The sequence below is a fragment of the Lagopus muta genome, chromosome 9 (genome assembly GCF_023343835.1).
Source record: "Lagopus muta isolate bLagMut1 chromosome 9, bLagMut1 primary, whole genome shotgun sequence".
Classification (NCBI taxonomy): Eukaryota; Metazoa; Chordata; class Aves; order Galliformes; family Phasianidae; genus Lagopus; species Lagopus muta.
The window spans coordinates 22,170,139-22,189,630 of NC_064441.1; the positions used below are offsets into that span (position 1 = coordinate 22,170,139).

Below are 19,492 nucleotides of genomic sequence, written 5' to 3' on the forward strand. Positions count from 1 at the left end.
AGAATCTAAAGCCCCCAGTCCTCTGGGAATGAGGTGCTGCTCACACTCCTGTTTGGAGGCTGCAGTTTCCAGGCCTGGCTCTCAGTGATGCTCTCCCTGTCCTGAAAGAGCCATGCAGAATTCGCTATCTGGCAATTGGGTGTATGTGTCTGCTGTGAGGTCAAGGAGAGAGGTAAACAAGGGGCTTGCCATAACAGTATGCACACAGTATGTCAGAATTAGTTATCCAGTACCCAGCTAGGCAGTGGGAAGAGAAAATGAGAAGTAATCTAACATGAAATGTTAGGAGGAAGATCGTTCTCATGCCCTTAGCAACCAGTATTACCACCTGCGGCAGGCACTGTAACATACATCTCCAATCAGTGCTCTGTGATCTTGCAGTTTGTCTCATCATTTTTAAATGCAAGAATGCTTCTACCTTTTTTTAATTTTCTCTCACAGTATTTGGGTGCCCGTAATCTGGTGCAATTGCCCCATATGAGGAAGGGGAAGGCACCTTCCCTGGGGCTGCACTTCAAGGGACATGTTTTAGTGGGAAAATATTGGTGGTAGGCTGACAGCTGGACTGGATGAGCTCAGAGATCTTCTTCCAACCTTGTGATTCCATGATTCTTCCAGGTGGTTCCTGCCCCCAGCCCTTGGAGACAACAGGGCCATTCTGGGATGCTTTGCAGTGGCTGACAGTCACCCCTCCATGGCACACACAGGTCCATTCCACAGAAGCTTTGCTGTGTCACAGAAGCAAAGGGAAGCAGCTGGGCAGAGCACAGATGGATTTTTGGAAATGAGGACACTGCCCCAGGTACAGCAAGAGCTGTTAAGAGTGGGCTAGAAAGAGAGGAGGGAGCAGGTCGACTTGTTCCTGCTCACAGTTTGTGATCCCCAGCAGCACGGGGTTAGTTTCCTCACTGTGCCACATCAGCCTCAGCTGCATCAGTTCTGTGCCAAGATGAAGGAGGAATTCCTGCAGAGCCTCCCAGCAGCACCCCATTTCCAGGCACAGCATAGCAGGCAGCGACAGCCCTGTTTGGCAACAAAAGCCACCTGAGGAGCAGCGCAGCAACACGATGCTTGGCTGGATGAAAGCATGGATTGCTGAGCATCCCAGCTCAGCTCTTGGTCAGAATGCTGTGCTCAGCTCCCCAGCTGCCCGCACCACCCTGTGTGAGCCAAACACTGAGCAGAACTGACCTACCTAGCACTCTAGAGCTGCGTGTGTGTGTGCAGACCCTGTGCACTCCTGCAGTTCTCACCCACTTCATCTGATGCTTTGAGCTGTTCAAGCTTCAGAGCAGTAACTGGCAGTTCTAACATTCAGGGTCTGCGTGGAGCTGAGACCTCTCCCTTCTCCTGACAGCAAAATGCTGCTGAAATGCTGCAATGTTCTGAGCCTGCTCCAGCCCTGCCTGCAGTTCTGCCTCTGCAGCTGCTCCCCAAAGTGTTTGCCATCCCCGAGCCCTGGCACACCTGGGTCCCCGTCTGCCATGTGAGGACTGAGCCACGCTTTCATACTGACGCAGAACTTGTCCTCTCCATTAAGCGCTCTTATTTTTTTTCACCTCATGCCTGTGCCATGCCCACCACCTTCCCAGGCAGAGCCTAGCTAGAATTAACAGAATTACCATTTAGAATTAATAGTCAAGTCAGATATCTTTAATAATTCCGAGTCTCCCTGTACACGAGGGATTCCCAGCAAGGCGAGGAGCCAGGGCCGGTGTTGCCCATGCCCAGCACCACACTGCCCTCCATACAATACAGCCCACACTCTGGTGGAACAGAACAGCACTTAGCCCATACACACTGCATTGCTTTGTGCTAAGCCAACGTGGTCGCTCGACGTTAGCGCATGACACACAGTCACACAGAGAGCTGGTACAGAGAACATCGCCACGAGACACCAGACAGCATCACCACTCCTGGAGCCGTCAGCACTCGGCTCTGTGCACTGAGCCTGCAGTGACCTCGGCCATCGGTACGGGAACACGCTGCCCTGGTGAAGGCTGAGCTCCAGCTGAGCTCTGCCCAGTGGGCAGCATGGAGGATGCTGACCTCAGCCCCCAGCACCGACGTGAGCAGCACGCGGTGGTTCCTCTCAGGTCGCCCTCCTGCAGGCCCCATTCCTGTTGGTGAGGTTGGGCAGTGTGGGCCCCGTGCCCGGCCCGGCAGAGCTGTGGAGCTGCAGGCAGGCAGTCAGTGAGATAGGGGGCTCTCCCTCCCACAGCCCGACAGGAGCACTCCTTGCACTGCTCCCTGCCGAGCACGGATGCTGCCGGCCTGGAGAAGGAGCTCCGCAGCTCCGTGCACGTACACACAGCACTAAGCTCTGAGGTATAACAAAGGGAAGAGGATAAACACCGGTGCAATGCTTCTTCAACGCTGCTGCAGCGTTTGCTCGGCCCCGGCTCACCGTGCACGCCGACCATCGATCACTTCTGCTAATGGAGCACCACTCGCAGGGCCGGGAGCACTGCGGGCTCAGCTTCAGCAGCGGCGCACGGGCTGTGGGTGCAGGGCTCCGTGCGGGACAGCCATCTCTCGTCAGACGGGCAGCAGCACGAAGGGAACAACCGGGCCGGTGGGGCAGCGGGCGACCCTGAGCTGCCATCGGGGGGCTGAGGCCGCTCGCTTGGCACAGCCCCGGGCAGTCCCCTCTCCGGCTCAGAGCGCAAGGCACAGGCGGTGACGGGAGGGGAGCGGGGAGGGAGCGAGGGCTCACGAGACAGGGATGCTCCGAGACACAGGGTGACAGCAGACGGGGCACAGAGCCACATGCTGACCTGCTGGGGGGCCCCGCGCCCGCAGCTGGCGGCCGGCAGCCCTCAATGGAACGCCAGGAGGAACATGAGCACCACGTTGACGACGATGAGGAAAAGGAGGATGACAAAGACCACCACCCGCTGGGTCTCCGGATTCATGTTGCAGCGGAGGAAGGTGTGAAGCGCGCTCCACTTGTGCCTGCTGCGTTCGGGGACCTTTGCCATGGCTTCAGCCCAGGGACGGAATTAAAAAAAAAAAATTTTTTTTTAAAAAAAAAAGGGGTGGAAAAAAAAAATAGCGCCCTTCTCAGAGGAGCGCTGGGGCAGAGCGCTGCGGGCAGCGGCGCAGCTCTCAGGGGCTCGGCCCGGCCATGGCACCTGCGGGACCCCGCAGCACCCCGCCTGCCGCGGCCCCGGAGCGGTGCGGATCCCTCCCGCGAGGAGCGGCGCTGCGTTCCGGCCGCGGCGATTTGCTGCGCCGTCTCCAGGATACGCGCGGGCCTTGGCAACGCGGCGCGGGGAGCGGGGGGCGGCACGAGCGGGCGGCGGAGCCCTCGGCACCGCACCGCGCCGGCAGCCGGAGGAGCGCGGAGCGGGGACGGACGGATCTCGGAGCCGCGGGGCGAGGCCGCCTCCGCAGCCGGGAGCCTCCTGCAGGCAGCTCTGCGGAGCTGAACGGCGCGCTGCCGGGCGGGGAAGTCGGCCGGGCGGCGGAGCGCTGGGGGCAAACCCGCGGGCAACGGCGGCAGCGCGGCGCCCGAGCGGCACCCACAGGCGCTGCCGAGAGCGGCGGAACCGCGGGCGGGGCCACGGCGGGCGCGGTGAGAGGCGTCCGGCGCCGGGGAGCTGCCGCTGCCGCACCTGCGCGCTCCAGGAGCTCGTCGGCCCTCCGCGGGAGCGCGGCGGATGAATGGTACGAAGAGGATGACTCGGCACTTCACCCATCCTTCAGCCGCGCAGCTGTTTGGGCAGCTGCCCCTCGGGCGGGGTGCTGAGCACAGCCACCCAAAGTAGGGCGCGAGCAGAGCCCTCCTCCCCGCGCGACTGCCCGCAGAAGCAGCTCGGTGCTTTCGGGTGTTGGCACCAAGGCCTGCAACAACACTGCCTGCATCCTGGTGCACAGCAGCTGAGAGATCCGGAAGGATACAGGTTTCAGTGACAGCCTAGCTGGGTGCTCCCTTTCATTTCAGTTTCTGCAGAAAGTGCAAAATCAGCAGTGTCACCATGTGCTTATGGAATGATTAAGATGTGATCATAAGATGTCATAAAACAAAAACCAAGCCCAGACAGTAGGTTTAGGCTAGATATGAAGAAAGTCTTTCACAGTGAGGGTGGTGAGGCACCGGCACAGGCTGCCCAGAGATGTGATGGATGCCCCATCCATGGAGACTTTCAAGGCCAGGCTGATCAGGCCCTGGGCAACCTGATCCAGCTGTGGTGTCCCTGTGCACTGCGGGCAGTTGGACGGCGTGGCCTTCAAAGGTCCTTTCCAATTCCAAGGATTCCATGATCCTATGATTCTAAGTACATCAGTGTGCCGTTTTCTGAGCTTAAAGATCCTGCACATCCTATCTGTAGCCTACTTACAGAACAAAGAACACCAGGCAGGATGAAGCTGTGCTTCCCTTGTGGCCCAGGCCCTGAACCTTCCACGCCGAGCTCATGGACCTCCAGGCTGCCTGAGCTCCTGGGCATTCCTGAGCTTTTTCCCTGTGTTTCCTTAAGACCTTTGAAATAACAGCTCTCTCCCGTACGTTCTACAGCCCAATGCTGGCTCCCTGAGCTTGTGGGCTTCCATTTAATGAAAGTTCTTCAAGATTAGAGTTGATTCATAGTATTGTTCAGCTCTTGGGAATTCTGTAAGTCTTGTTTGTCTGACAGCAGACAGAATTTGGGCATAAGCCACTGAACAGTGTTTTGGGGCTGGGGCCTTTAGGAGAAGCCAAGTGAAAAGGAAGCATGGCCACATATGCTGTGCACATCTGAAAGCAGCAGCTAGCATCTTCTCCAGCCTCTTGGTGCTACTGATCAGAAGCAGAGCCCAGCAACTCACCAAGACACACACCAGATGGGTAGGCTGGCCACTGCCCTGCTGGTGCCACATGATTTTGGGCCACTTCTGAAATCCAGTATGCTATCATTCTGCAGTCACCTCCTGAAGTCTTGGGAGCTCACAAACACATTTAAGTATTTGAAGGCAAAAGCACAGGAAGTTTGGCTGAACACCTGAAAATCTATCTGAGAAGAGAAAGTAGGTTCCTTCTTGGATGCTATATCCAGACCTTGTGGAAGAAGAAGTTTGGGAGTGACACCAACTGCAACCTGGCTTCTGCCACCAACCTCATGCACTGAATCACCCTTGCAAGGTCTGTGCATGAGGGTGCTACTCCCATGATAATGCACAGTGTCACAAAGCACATCTCCTGCCACGTGCTGCGGAATGCCCTGCAGCACTCTCCCCTACACAAATAAAGTCTCAATCCTCCTCCTCACTGATCAGACATCCTTCTGTAATAGGTGGCATCCGTAAGATGAGGAAGGTTTATCTTGTAGCTTGTTGGAAAGTAGGATTTAGTTTGTATAATGATTGCAGAGTCCTCACTGGAATCTGATTTGCAATCATTTACTTCCAAGCCTTCCTCTAAGAGCTCTCCTCAGTCAGATGGGAACAGAAGCACTCTGAGGGAATGATGCTGTCACTCAAAGCAGTGCCAGTGGTGAAGGCAGAGCAGCTTGAGCCCAATGGTGCACACAGTCCACAGCAGTTGGACTCTAATATAAGAACAGAAGCATCCTTTCCTTTACTTTTTACCAAAATAGCAGTAGTTATTTGTCCAGCCCCAAGATGCCACCTTGCTTGCAAGTGGAGTAAACAAGGCTTAGGCTGAGTTTTCAGCTTTACAAGGTCAGAAGCATTTGGACAATCCTGCCTGTCTGATGAATGGAGAGTGCTAATACTGTCACAGCTGAGCCGGAAACTGAAAGCTTTATGTAGAAAAAAGTGAAAAATGGATAAGTGTAATAAACAGTGCAGGTGCTTCAGCAGAATATGCCAGTAACTAACAGCAGACAAGGACAGGGAAGTGCTATACACTCCCTGGCTCCCCAGTTCACAGTGGGCCTGCACAGCATGACTGCACAGCACAGCTCAGTGTGGTACACCGGCTGCCATGGACTTCAGTGCATCTTGCAAATAGAAGAAATCAAGCTTTGGTTGCATGTTCAGTGGATGGACCTCTATCACAGTTCAGCAACTGAAAACAAGGACTGCGAATGGAATGGAGGAGGAGAAAGCACTGCTACCTGAAAAACACATCTGCTCAAAGAATTTATGAAACTTCAAAATATCTCACTATTACGCTTTGCCCAGCATCCAAACTAAGCAAAAACCCAGGCTCTTCTGTATTGAGTTAACCCTTGGCAACAACTGCTGCTCCCAGTTGAACTGAAACCTCCGCTGAGCCACAACCTAAAAGCATCAGAACAAGTACAGCTTCTTAAACTGCATGTGATCATGTATATCTAAAATGGAAAACCATCTGTTGAAGGTCCCCAGTTTGCTTGGAATTTCACAATGTCCAATGCTGTAAGGTCCTCTGTTACTGCCACTTCACATCCCCAGACAGCACGTCCCTGTGCTCTGTGCTCATGTCATGCTGCCCAAGGCAGCAGAACAACAGGCCCTGGAGAGCAGCTCTCAATGGGCTGTTCTCCAGGAGCTGCCCCATCAGCAGGGAAGTAAATGCAGTCTAACAGTGGCTTTCAAAATGATCAACAAAGTGAGAATGCAAAATGGATTGCCCCAGCACTGTCGTTCCATGCTAACACACAAGGTGCTCCTCTGCTCTCCTTGCAAAGCATCTGTTAGAGATACGAGCACGAGGAGATGGGATGTTCAGTCTATCGTTAGAGCAGACTGCTTTTTTCTTTGACAAAGCCTGCTGACACGAAGACCTGCCAGCAGCAAGATGTCCAGATGCAGGATCCTCCCACAGATGATAGATGAAGCACTAAAAAAGAGCTCCCATCAAGACCTTCTTAGGTTGCTGCTCTCTTCAATCACATCTGCCCTCAGCCCAGAAGCTCGGAGAACCTGCACATGGCATCCAACAGCTGTGAAGCAGTACAACCGTACTGCTGCCGCGAGGCCCCGAGCGCTCCCCACTGCCCTGTGCAGGCCTGCCTGGCAGGCACATGCTGTGCAGGGATCACCAGCCTGCCCCGTGCTGCTGGAGATAAGGGCTGCTGTGTTTGCCATCAGTGGTCACGTGTGCTGTGTGTGGGAGCAGTGGGGTTACTGCCAGTGACGTTTCCTGGCTCTGCCAGGAGCAGGCGTAGAACCAGCCCAAATGGGACATGCTGGGGGCACCAAGTGTCCCAGGAGATGGAGCATTTCCCAAGAGAAGCGGGGCTGGCATGCCCAGCTCTCACAGATATTTCTTCTTTCAACAGCTCCTACAGTTCTGCAGCTATTATCAAAGCAGGAAAATGCAGCTGCAAGGAACATGCTCTTTCTTTAAAACATGGCTGAATTTGCTGCTCTCTCTCTTCCCTCCCCAGCCAGGGTAGGACCAGGGCCCTCAGTCTGTGGACAGGGCTGAAGCTGAAGAAGGGATCTTTGGAGGGATTAGCAGTGCTTCCTGAAGGGCCAGAAGAGTCAGGAGGGACTTTATTTTTCCACCACAGGATTCAAATGCATTCTGGAGATTAGGGGGAAAAAGGAGAGCTCGCAGAGAGGAGCTGCTCTAAGTCAGGATTTGGAGAGAGGAGAACAAATACAAGAAGTTTTTAATGTCAGAGGCATGCTGAGAGGAACCTGAGGCATGGTATAAAACCAGTTCGTTCCAGATATCCTCACTCCTCTCTCTGCAAGCACTTAAACCTGGAATAACCTCTACACTAATCTTTACCCAGCATTCCTGCTCCATCACATTCCTCCTTTATCCCCTTCTCTCAGCAGACCTTTGTACTCTGACATCCACTTTGTTATTGTACAGTTATCTGATGCAAGTGTTTCCTGAACTGGCAAACTGAGTGCAGACATCCCTAACTATTTTAAAAATAAAGACACTGGCTGGCGGAGTGAATTGTAAGAGCAAGATTTTGCACGACAGACTTGCTCTACTTGCTCTTGTATACCATCATGCTACAATTTCTAGAGTTTGCAAACTGCAGGTTAACTTACACTCCAAATACAAATATCACCGCGCTGCTGACACACGTCCTATCACGGAACAGGGAGTGAGGTGTCACTATGGACCCTGAAAATCAAGAAGCAAGTGCCCAAAGTTGGTGAGAGACACAGAGAGCAGGGCAAGTCCTGCACTGTATCAGGCACTATTGGAAGCACATGGATCACAGAGCCTGCCGTCAGGTGCAGCTGAGAGCCCTGTGCAGGTAGCACCGCCAGGCCTGCCTGCCACACCACCTCCAGCGCCGCACAGCAAGGACTGAAGATCCCAGTAGCAATGAGGTGGATGCCCTTGTGTGCAGAGAGCAGCTGGGATCTTGCCAACGTAACCCTTAGCCCTAGGGAGCACTGTGCCACTGGAGCTTTTTGTAAGGCGCTGCCAAAACACTTGAAGATGGTTGGAGCCTTCACCATAAAGAGACAACTTGTTATTAGCATCAGCAGTCGTGCTGTGTTTTCTCTAAGTGATGAGAAAGATTGGGCAGAGTGCTAGCAACCTATGGATATGCTGAAAAAAACACAGGCAGGCTTGGAGACGGTCTGGCAAAAGTAACTTCAGGAGTTAAATGTTGGATCATTTCTTCTTCAAAGGGAAGGATGTTTGTGGAGCCAGGCCTGACTCTACAGGCCGGTAACCAGGAATACATTTAATAATGTCTGCTGTTTGCTGGCATTACAAGTCCCCAGTACACACAGGCATCATTAACAAGTGTGAACAGAACAGAAGCTGTTAGTCTTTGCAATTAAACAGCTGGCAGGGCTGACGTAAGAACTCCAAAGCCGTCACACAGCCTCCAGTTATTGCCTTTGAGTGACATATTTAGGTCTGTTTTACAGCCACAGAGAAAAGTCTGGGCAGTGCAACCCCCTCTTTCAGCGTGTCTGTCCATGTTGGAGCGCACACACCACAGAGAGGCTAAACACAGAAGTCTCCCTCCTTAGCTCTGCTCCTGGAAGGCAGCAGTTGTCCCCTCAAAGCCGGCATTTCCTTGTGTATGAGCAAAGCCCCTTCTTCTGCTGTAACACCTCAGCATTTTTCTGACAGATCCCCTGAGTGCTATTCTTGCCCCAAGAATTAAACTAAGCTGGTTTTTCTGTTGTTTTGTTTCTAATAAGTATCAGATTAGCAGGGCTATTTTAGAGAAAGTCTGGTGTAGTTCAGCAAAAAAAAATTATGTGTTGAAGAAAGACTTCTGTGTGTATTTAACGCGTGTTGGCAGCCTGTATGCATACTCCTGCCTCAGCAATGTCCTGATGCTAGGGAAGGGGAAAGCAGCTCAGGACAGCTGCAGCTGCTCATAGCAAAATGGGAATATGGCTCTAGCGACCCCCAGCAGCACTTGGCTCCTGATCCTGGCCTTTGGGGAGACACAATTGCCATATAGTGTTTGGATATACCGATTTCATCTAATTTCATTGCTTAAAGCCCTCTGCAATGACATCGGAAGTTTCAGATCAGATGACTGTAAAAACTAAACTCATAGGGTATCAAAAACTGCTGCAATTCTGCTCCAGTTCTGCCCTGAACACTCTCACATACAAGGTATGCAAGCACAAGACCAGAAACTCAGATCCTGTAAAGATTCATGTCCATCAGGGAAAACATCAATTCTTGTCCTCTACAGCAAGGAGCTGACTACAATGCTCCATGAAGGAGGTCGTTTGCATTGGACAAAGTTGGAATGCTTTGTTCTGACCTGCATGAGCATTCATTTGGTATTTTAAAACTGCATTTATTCGTATCTTTTCAGTGGATCCCCGTACAGTTTACGTATCTTACTTGTTACCCTTGGGTGTGCCTGGGTGAGCTCTGAGTTACTCCACAAGGATAAATTCTCAGTGAGAGATGAGAGTTTAGCACAAGAAAAATGCTGTAGAGCCTCATCAGCCACGGTTGCATGTTGCTTGGCAAGACAAGATAGGACTGTTAGAACATTTGCTGCCTTTGGTAAATGAGAGATGATTTTTGTTTACACCATTTCCTGAACATTTTTCTGTATGCATTATTTTGTTAAATCAGGAATGTGAACATTAGATTAATCAGCTTAATGGCATCCTGTCAACAAGCACTGGTAAAAAACACGAACATATGTAACATATTGCAATACTCTCATTTTAAAACGTGAGGCAACAATGTTACACATCTCAGATAAAATCATAAAATCCTGAAGTGCTGATTCCAGCATGTCCCTGCATTTCCTCAGGAACGAGACTTCAGATTCCAAATTCCAAGCTTATCAAACGTAGAGTCAGAAGAGATAAGGAAAATAGAGGGAGTCTCGCTACTGTTTTCCAAACCTTTATTGCTTTGCTTTCAGGGCTGAAAGAAGGCAAATACTCCACCTCTGTGCTGAACTGCAACAGCATTTTTCCCAAAGCCCGTAGCTGTAAGGAACCCCTTGCACAGCAGCAGGGCAGAACAGACTCTTTGGTGCCTATCAGAAATGTCCGAGCAAACACACCTAAGACCATTTGCAAAGGCCAACTATTTGATAAACAGCATTTTTCCTCATTATCTCTGGCATCACTTGAGAGCTCAGCAGGCAGGCTTTTACACGCTTAATTCGTCAACTCCTCCGCTTCAGCCTACAGGTACCATATTTCATGCTGCCTTACACTGTGCCTACCCCGTGCATACTATTCTGTAGTGCAAAGTCAGAACCACCATGCATGTAGAACACAGGCTTTCTCTTGCCACATTTTACCAGCTTATGCTGCAGAAGAAAAGGGTGGAGTCTTTACCTAGAGCAGCCACCAAGTAAGCTCCACCAAAGACAATCAGAAAACAAAAATCTCTTTTCATGATCTACATCTGAAAGAGCATCAGACAGACTTCTCCAGAAAATTGCTTCCCCTGCCTCTTTTCCCATCCCAAACCCCTTTTTATTACTTTTTGACTGATTTTTCTTGGCTCCTACACTGACTCATGCTGATCTTCCTAGGTGGGCTCTGTACAACCTTCCCAGCTCTTTTATTCCTCTTGTCTTCCTGCCAACAAATTATTTGAGTTTTACGAAAGGCTTCTTTCTTTTTATTCCACAACCATTTTCTCTTGATCCAAAATGAACTTAAGCTCAGCAACTGCTTTATTTTTTTTTTTTAATGCAACATTTGTACTGCCAAATGCCTTAAAAATTTATTTTAGCCTTCTCTGTTTATTTGAAAGCTGCTCCTTCTGAGAGGTTTGAGAATCACGGCGTTACCATAGTTTCCTTATCCATGACCAATAAAATGCAATTTGGAATAAAATGCAACAAGGACAAGACTGCTCAGCAGACTTCACTAAACAACTGGGCATTGGTGTCTACACTCTAGATTGCTCCTAGTGTTAGTACTGGAAATAGTTAGGATTAATCTATACCCAGATTCTGGTCCAGCAATCAAACTGAAGGCTCATGCTTTTCTGATTCCCAGCTATTGGAGATGGTTCAGCTCCAGCACTTAAGATTTCTCTTCATGTAAAATCCGTACCTCACAGATTTAGTATTTCACCTCTGAGAGATTTTATGTCACTGCACTCTTTTGTTCCAGGAAGTAATTGCACAGGAAAGCAATGTGCTAATACTCAGCAAAGGTAAGTGATGGATTCATTACCCCTAGAAATCTGTTGACAAAGTAAACGATGTACTGCCTGTTCTTACAGCTTTGTTGGCCCCCGAACAGGCAAGCTTCTAGGAAATGTGCCAGAGATAAACTAGTCTCTTCCAGTCAATCAGCCAACAAACCCACACATACTTCAAAGAGGATACAAATGATACCTGCTTTGGACACATCCACTTGTTTTCCTTATTAGGGGTTATATGATGGGATTTTACTCAAATAAAATGAACTAATAAAAAAAGAAAACCAAATGTCCTCAATAACAGAGAACGATGGAGAGAAAAACATAACATATATGATGGTTACAGAGATCTACTGCCAAGTTAAATAACTTTTCTGATTTTAAAGAGCTGTGAAGATTGCCTTTAAAAATAAAGTGCAAATAAAAGGAAAGAAGGAAAATATTTTGCATTCCCCTTTAAAAAAGAAAAAAAATAAAAATATTGAGAGGACGCTCATGTTTCATGAGCCACAATGAAGAGAGTTGCCAAGTCAAAAAGCTGAATGGCAGGAAAGCCAAATTCTCCCATGACAATCTCAGCACACAGAATGGGGTTGTCTTCTGTGGTGCCTGGGCCTCTCTCAAAAACATATCAGGTTAATGGGAGAGAATGCAACTCAACAAACGCAATACACAGGTAAGCTGCATTTCCTTTCAGTGTAACACACTGGGTGCAGGAAATTAAGAAAAATAAAAAAATTACTGAAGTTAAACTTCTTCTGTTTAGGGCAAAACCAATCAAAACTGCTGAGGTTAAAGCAAAAGCTCTGGCCACGGTTTGACAATTGCTGCCTGTAAACAACACAGGAAGAAAATACTGCAAGTCTGTTCCTTACCCCAACATCCAGGGCTGCAGTCATGAATTCTGAGCACAAGCAGCAGGAAAACTGCTCAAAGAATATTTGCTGTTGTTTTGAAGAAAAGATGTTATCCTCACTATGCAGTTCACTTTTGGAGATCTCAGGCCATGATCAATGTGTGCATGTGACATACAGGCACTGAGCTTCAGTCAACATCATCTCAGTTATAGCTCAGCCACAAGAAAACGTAATAAATATCTTATCCCTGCCTTCTCATTTAGTGAAGGTCATGTAAAAGTACCAATGCATGGGGAAGAGAAGAACGTCTGTGTATGTATGAGCGTAAGAAACATGCTTCACTCTTCAAACAGAAAAGCTTATTAATTCACCCCACTGAAAAAGCACTCTGTGTTAACAGGATGCCAGTTCTAATGCATTAGACAATACCATTATACTTTTGCAGAAAAAAATACTACTAGATCCTATTATTATGTTGCTCATTGTCCTCCACTCCTAGGGAGAGTGCCTTCAAGGAAAGCTCAGACTCTGCCATTAACCAGCTGTAAGTGACATTTGAAGACTTATCCTCTCTGCCAGGACCAGTATGGTCCTGAATCCATCTTACAGTTCATGACTGACATCCTTCCTCCCCCTGCCCACCAGAAGCTGCCAGCACAGTACCTCGTTGATGGCGAGCTGCTCTCCTCCTCCCCCAGGGTGGCCATAGCGGTGGTTGGAGCTGCGGAAGTCCTCGTACAGATCCTCCTCACTTCCCACATCATCTGTCAGAGCTGTCTTGTCCAGGGCTCCATCAGCAATCACTGCAACAGCAAAAAGAACTCATTGGTCATACACCACAAGGTCCTCAGAAGTGCTGCACCAATAATATGAACTTGGTAGGGGTAAGGCAGGCAGTAACAGCATAGAGACAAGGAAACTAGACATGCCCATGACAAAGAACACAAATGTGATTTTACAGAAAAAATGGCAGGGTAAAAGGCTTGTGTCTGCCAATTCAGGCCAAGGAAGCTCTAAGCCTTTGGAAAACATTCACCTTCCTCTTTGTCCACCCATTCAGTTCAAGAACCCCCTTCGTTCCCTAAAAGAGTGCTTGCTATAGAGGTATCCTCTAGCAGCACCAGCACAGAAGGGCTGCTCTGCATGAAGTAACATGGAATAAGCTGCAGGTAGCTGAGGCTCAGCAGTCTGCAGAGAGCACCTGCACTGAAGTCTCAAGACACAAGCATGACACTGAAAAAATGATATCCACACTTATCCACACTTGTTGCATAGAAGAAAATGGCAGTTCCTCTCTTTCATGGGCAGGAGCCTTTTTCTAAGGTCTCCTCAAGAAATACAAAAGAGAGCAAATACACTTGAGAGCAAGGTGATGATTCATCCCATACCTGCCTAGGCAAGAGTTCTCAAAATCTGTGAAAAATGCTAATGATTAAAGAAAACATTTGAAGTCATATTCTTCTGGAATAGCAACTGCTAGAAAAATGGTTTCCATGACAAAGAAGTGGGCTTCACAGAAAATTTCCATGCATGAAATAAGCAGCTAATAGAAAGACATACATGATGCAGAGGACAGCAGCTGATGTAATTAATAATTTGAGTTTAACAGACTTTACATGGCTTCTCTATAGGGACTAAGTGAAGTGAAAATACAGACACTGCCATCATTACTCCTGTCAAAGTTATATATCATGTCATACTTAAAACGTTTGCAGAACAAGTGAAAGAACAGCATTTAGGTTGATCCTGTACAGCTTGGAGAGGGAAAGCATTGGTTGGACTGGTTTTGAGCTCTCACTTCATTCCATTTGTGGCAAGACCTACCAAACATCATCCTTGCCAATGCTTTCCTTACATGTGAAATTGTTCATTATACATTAAGGCTGCATCAAAAATATGCCTAATAAGAGTGAGGTGTAAATTCACTCTAGCATCGATCAGTTCAGTGCAGTTACTTAACTTTTGCATGACAAGTTTATGAGCTGCTTTTGAACTAAATATTTATTGAATTCAAAATATAAACAATCAAATACAGCACTGCAAAGATACTCATCACCTGAACCTGGAAACTCATCCAAGATTAATGGAAGCTCAGGACACAGAGGTGAACAAGAGTTTACAATGAAAGCAGAGCTTTCTAGGTCAAATAGAAAAGAAGCAAGAATGATACAAAAGTCTTTGAAGACAAGTCAGGAAGAAAATATTGCAGAGAAAGAGGAAGAACAGGGAAAGCATGAACCACTTCTTCACTCAGAATGATCATCTATCTTAATCTAGGAAAACATTTTAGCTTCTCTCAAGTTAGAAAACGATGTCCTTAACCCTTCGTTCTCAGCAAGGAGCTTAATGGTACCTAGCTTGAGGCTTTCATCAGGTAGCATTCTTTTCATTTCCTGCTGAGCCATGATCTAACACAGTTCTAGTCTCTATGCCTTGATTTGACCTGCCTCTCAGAAAAGTCAAGTTCCTTCTTCCACTCCTCTTAAAAAAAACAAGTCCGCATGCACATACTCCACCAAAAAAATGAAGTCCATAATCACTCAGAAGTTCTCAGTCCTTTAAGACAGAATGGTCCAAGATAGTCATTAGATGTTTTCCCACAAACACTATGTTCCAGGGAAGAACTGAAAAAAGACCAGAATTTGCACTGAAGCAACTTACACGGGAGAAAAGATTACAAACAAATAAATAAAACAACAGTCTGAAACGGTGACCCATTGCACTAAAAATCCATCAGGGAAGTGGGAGAATGAAGGCTTTAAATGTAGGTAATGACTCAACATGCACAGTATAAACTAGGTCAAGTAGAAAAGAAGCAAGAACCGTACAAAAATCTTTGAAGACAAGTTAGCTGAAATGGCTAAAACAGTCTATCAGCTTCTCAACTGCACAGCACTAGTAGGACAGACAAGTATTTTACTGTGGTCTGGGTGCCATACTTCCCCTCCCCTCCAAATGTTCATCTCTATGTCACACTGCAGTCCACTGATGTGGCCACAGCTGGCTTCTGTGTCCTCCCGAAGCCACGGATCTGACCTGGCACTGGCAATCAGACAGCAGAGAGCAACACTTAGTTAAAAATAACACTGAACTCCAAGTTACATCCAATTAGCTCAAGCAGATTTCTCCACATTTCATACGGCTGTCATGCTAGATTCTGTTAAATATGGCAACAAATCCCATACAGAGGAACGTAGGGAGGGGGTGTCACAAACAGTGGTACAACATTCTTCTCTGCAAGCATTACAACTCTGTATTCTGCTGTTGTTAATCCAGGAGCATGCTCAGAATTCATGGTACAGGAGCACAAAAGCTGATGGATAACGTTTCCAATGCCAACTGACAAGAGTGTGCACAAACCCTTTTTTTGTATTTGAATAGAGAGTAAGGTGTCTGCACGAGGAATAACCTTAAGGACACAGAGCAGTGAGAGCATCCTGGAGAAGAGCATGGGTAAATAAAGCTTGATCAAAACGGAGGAATGAGGTACATGGTTCATTCTCACACTGCTCTACATGCTCTGCAGCTTGGGGCTTCCCACAAAAGGACACTGCTCACAGGGGGATGAGCTCCTCCTGCACGGCCCTGCCAGCCCAGCCTGCTGGCTGCAGCCTGCCTGTAGGGTCACTGCTGCCCCTGGGCCGTGGGAATGGCATGCTTGCTGTCTGCAGGGACCTGCCTGCATGTAGGGTGCTTGCTTGTTCCTGGGACTCATCAGCTGACTTGAGCCTGGAGAACAAGAGAACCTAACAGAGAGTGGCGGAGAGGAAAAGAGGAGTGGGGCCTTGTGATGTTCATCTTACAGATGAGCAGCCAGAAGTTGCTGGCTGATACTTGCCGAAGGGCTGAATGGCACTGAGTGATGAGGAACAGCAAACATATTCCAGAGACCCAACGAGAGATGAATTTGCTCACCAAATCATAGCTCCTCTCCAAAAGCAAGGACCTGCTTTACACATTCTTTGTGCAAAGAATTAGTGAACACAAGACATAAATAGCTAGAAAGCCCAAACCCAAACACCTAGAACCATCGAAACAGATTCCCACCCTCCCTGGAGAAACAGGATGTATCTCCAGCACAGCTTCCCCAGAGCAGCTGGGCCCCAGGCACAGCCCACCTCATACCAGAGAGCTCCGTGCCTCCGGAGTTATGGCTCAGCAGGACTGAACCCTGGGGCTGCCTGTTGGCTGGGAGCTCCTGCCATGGTCTGGCTCACAGCCCTCAGCAGTAACCCAGAACTGATGGAAAATAGGTCACAGGCAGCTCCCCCAAAGCCAGCCAGCCCGCAGCTTTTGGGGTGAGGACAGGAAACAAGGAATGGCTGCAGCCAGCTTTGGAAGCCAACAGCATCCACAGTTTATTAAAAGTACATATTAATGACAAAGGGAACAACAACTGTGTACTGGAAATATCTCTCTTCAAGTATGCTCATCCAGCGTCGCATCCACACATTTGTCTCTATGTGGCATTTACATTTAAAATAATTCACTGGAATAACAGTAGGAGCCTGATTTACACTCACAGAGAAAATTAATTCAGAGCTAACAACATCATTCCCACCGCCTCACTGAGCAGAGAAGGCTGCAGTTACGTGCACCCGCCGGGAGCTGCAGCTGGAGGAGGGGAGCTCAGGAGATGCAACACAACAAGCAGACAGAAGGGTTGTGTGAGGTGGGAAACAAACCTGGGAGCCCCTGCACAGGTGAAGAACAGCCCTCCACCTTCCTCTCTTTGCCATAGCTGCCACTGCTGTGCTGCAGCACCCACCCACCCCGCTCTGAATGGCGTGCATCATTTATCAGCTGCTTGATCTACACAGGTCCCTGTGCAGCTGCCACAGTGAAATCCATCAGTGATGTCATCCCACTTCTGCCCCAGCAGTGCCATTCTGCAGCTCTTTGCTGTGCTGAGGGATCCTCTCACGTCGTCGTGCTTATGGCTGTGGGCTGGTTTAACAGGAAGAGGGAAGGACAGGGGGGATTTAGCAAAAAGCAGACAATGACCCATTAGTATGACCTTCATAGTGGGAAAGAAACCAACAAAAAGCAACACCACAAACATGGGCCTGCAACGCCAAGCCTTACAGAGTTAAAGCCTTTGTGATTACATTATATTTATGAACAGGTAACGAAAGTGAATCTGCAGGGGGGAAAGAAAAGCAAAAATAGAGCATAAGGAAGAGAGGCAGAAAATATTTAAGGGGAGAAAGCACGCTTCATCTTCCTATAATAAAGAAAAATTAATAAAGGAAAGTGCTCAGCATATCAAAATGAAATCAGCAGTTTGGTACAATGCCACTAATGGCATTCCTGTTGTGAATGAAACCAGTTCCCAATTAGCCAAAGCAATGAATGAGTCCGCAATTGAAACCAAAAGGAGACAGACAGCTCTTCAACTCTGCAGGTCACCCATGGTAACACTCACCACCAATAATGCGCTGAGTCACCCACCCAGGTTTCAAAGAGTTTTCAAATCCCACTTAGGAACCGAATGACTTGCAGTGAGGCTTAAGAAAGAGCTCTCGGCTCCCTCGGTCAGCAGAGATATGGGGAAAAGGAGTGGCTCTACAGCTCTGCCTCCCACGGTAGCCCTTGCTCCGTGCCCACCATGCCCGTGTGCAGCACACCTCGCTCACTGAGCTACATTGCAGGTGGGAGGGATGGGGGAGCAGTGTAATGGTGAAATTGTGAAAATGATGGGAAAAACAGATAGAAAATAACATAAACCTATGGTCCTGACACAAAGCATGCTCCTTTGTTGGAAAGCACCTCTGCTGAACAAACAACTAATTCACTGGCTGTGCTCCAGTCACAGCTACTGATGTGGAAAGAAGCAGGCATGTCCTCCTACTCCATTTGTTGATTGTTTGCTCAGGTCTGATTACTCATCCATACAGTCCTGTTTGCACTCATTTTTTTCAGATGGATGTCTTTGGAAATGCTATTTACTTTACAGCTGGACAGTGCTGAAAGTGGTGGGGGCCAACTCCAGTTTAGTCCCTTAAACCTTAGCACAATCTAAGCATGAAATCAACTGTAGCCATCAAAACTCCCAGTCAAATCCATTCTAGAATCCAGGCACGTTCTTCACTGTGTCCTCAGTAGGAGGTACTGGTTGGGAAGTCTGGTACGTCAATGACTGTTCGTGCTGTTGTCCTCAAATATATTTGAGGCTGCATAGTATAGTACAGTCAACTCAGATCAGCAGTGACCTCAAGCAAGCTTTCAATTCAACTGCAAAGATGAAACTACCACGTTCATCTCTACACCTACGTATTCTTACCCAGATGTGTAACAACCAAGGAAATTTGAGTAAACGAACCAGGAAATGAATACAATAGTTCTTTATTGTGGACAACATCTAACGTAGCAAATCTAGAAGGTAAAAGCAACATCAAAGGGTGTTAGTGCAGCTGACAGGCCTAACAAACGTGAATCTGAAAGGGCTTTTATGTAAGACTTCATCTGTTTGTATTTGCTTTTAGGAGTGCATCTGCTCTCGCTGTTCAACGCGGACAAACGTAGTTAGCATTGTTTAGACAAAGCCAGTGATTGGACAATCATAAACAGATTTCAAATGAGAACCTTGAATTGAAAAAATTCCTCCCATGCCCTCTCAGAAGACGTTATTCCTCCTCCTTCTGCAGCTACTCTTCAGGCACTTGGAGTTTCTTAATGCAGGTGCTGATGTTAGCTCCCAAGTCTCACGCTGCCCTCGTCTGCTTTAATTAAATTGATCCAGCTGTGACATTGGGCTTCACCTCTAAAACAACTACCTAAGAAAATTCACAGTACTGTGTCAGAAAACCAGGCTGTCATAGGCTCCTACACTGCTTTTTAAAGAAAGGAAAGAATGTAAACATGCTATAAGAACCTCCAGTTAATTTACATTTACAAAATTGCAGTGCTTTTATGTCTCTACATCTCAGTTCACCCCTCAGAAGACTGAGAGCTCGGAAGCGAAGCTGCGAAAAAGCACAGAGCTTTCTTCCAGTCACAGTCTGGAAAAAAGAAAATTGCACAATGCACCAAACTTTCCCTACCAGCCTGGGGAAGATTACTTTGTAAAGAGCAGCTACAGTCATCTTTACGAAGAACACTCAATAGGAAGTAGAACGATTCACAT

General features: G+C 48.0%; 1 protein-coding gene across 1 annotated transcript in view; it reads right to left on the reverse strand.

Moving 5' to 3' along the window:
* LOC125697321 (uncharacterized) overlaps positions 1 to 19,492 on the reverse strand; it is a 165,547-nt gene that overhangs the window by 31,665 nt on the left and 114,390 nt on the right. Inside the window, 1 exon segment of the mRNA XM_048954314.1 lies at positions 13,030 to 13,169. Coding sequence (XP_048810271.1) covers positions 13,030 to 13,169 — 140 coding nt within the window.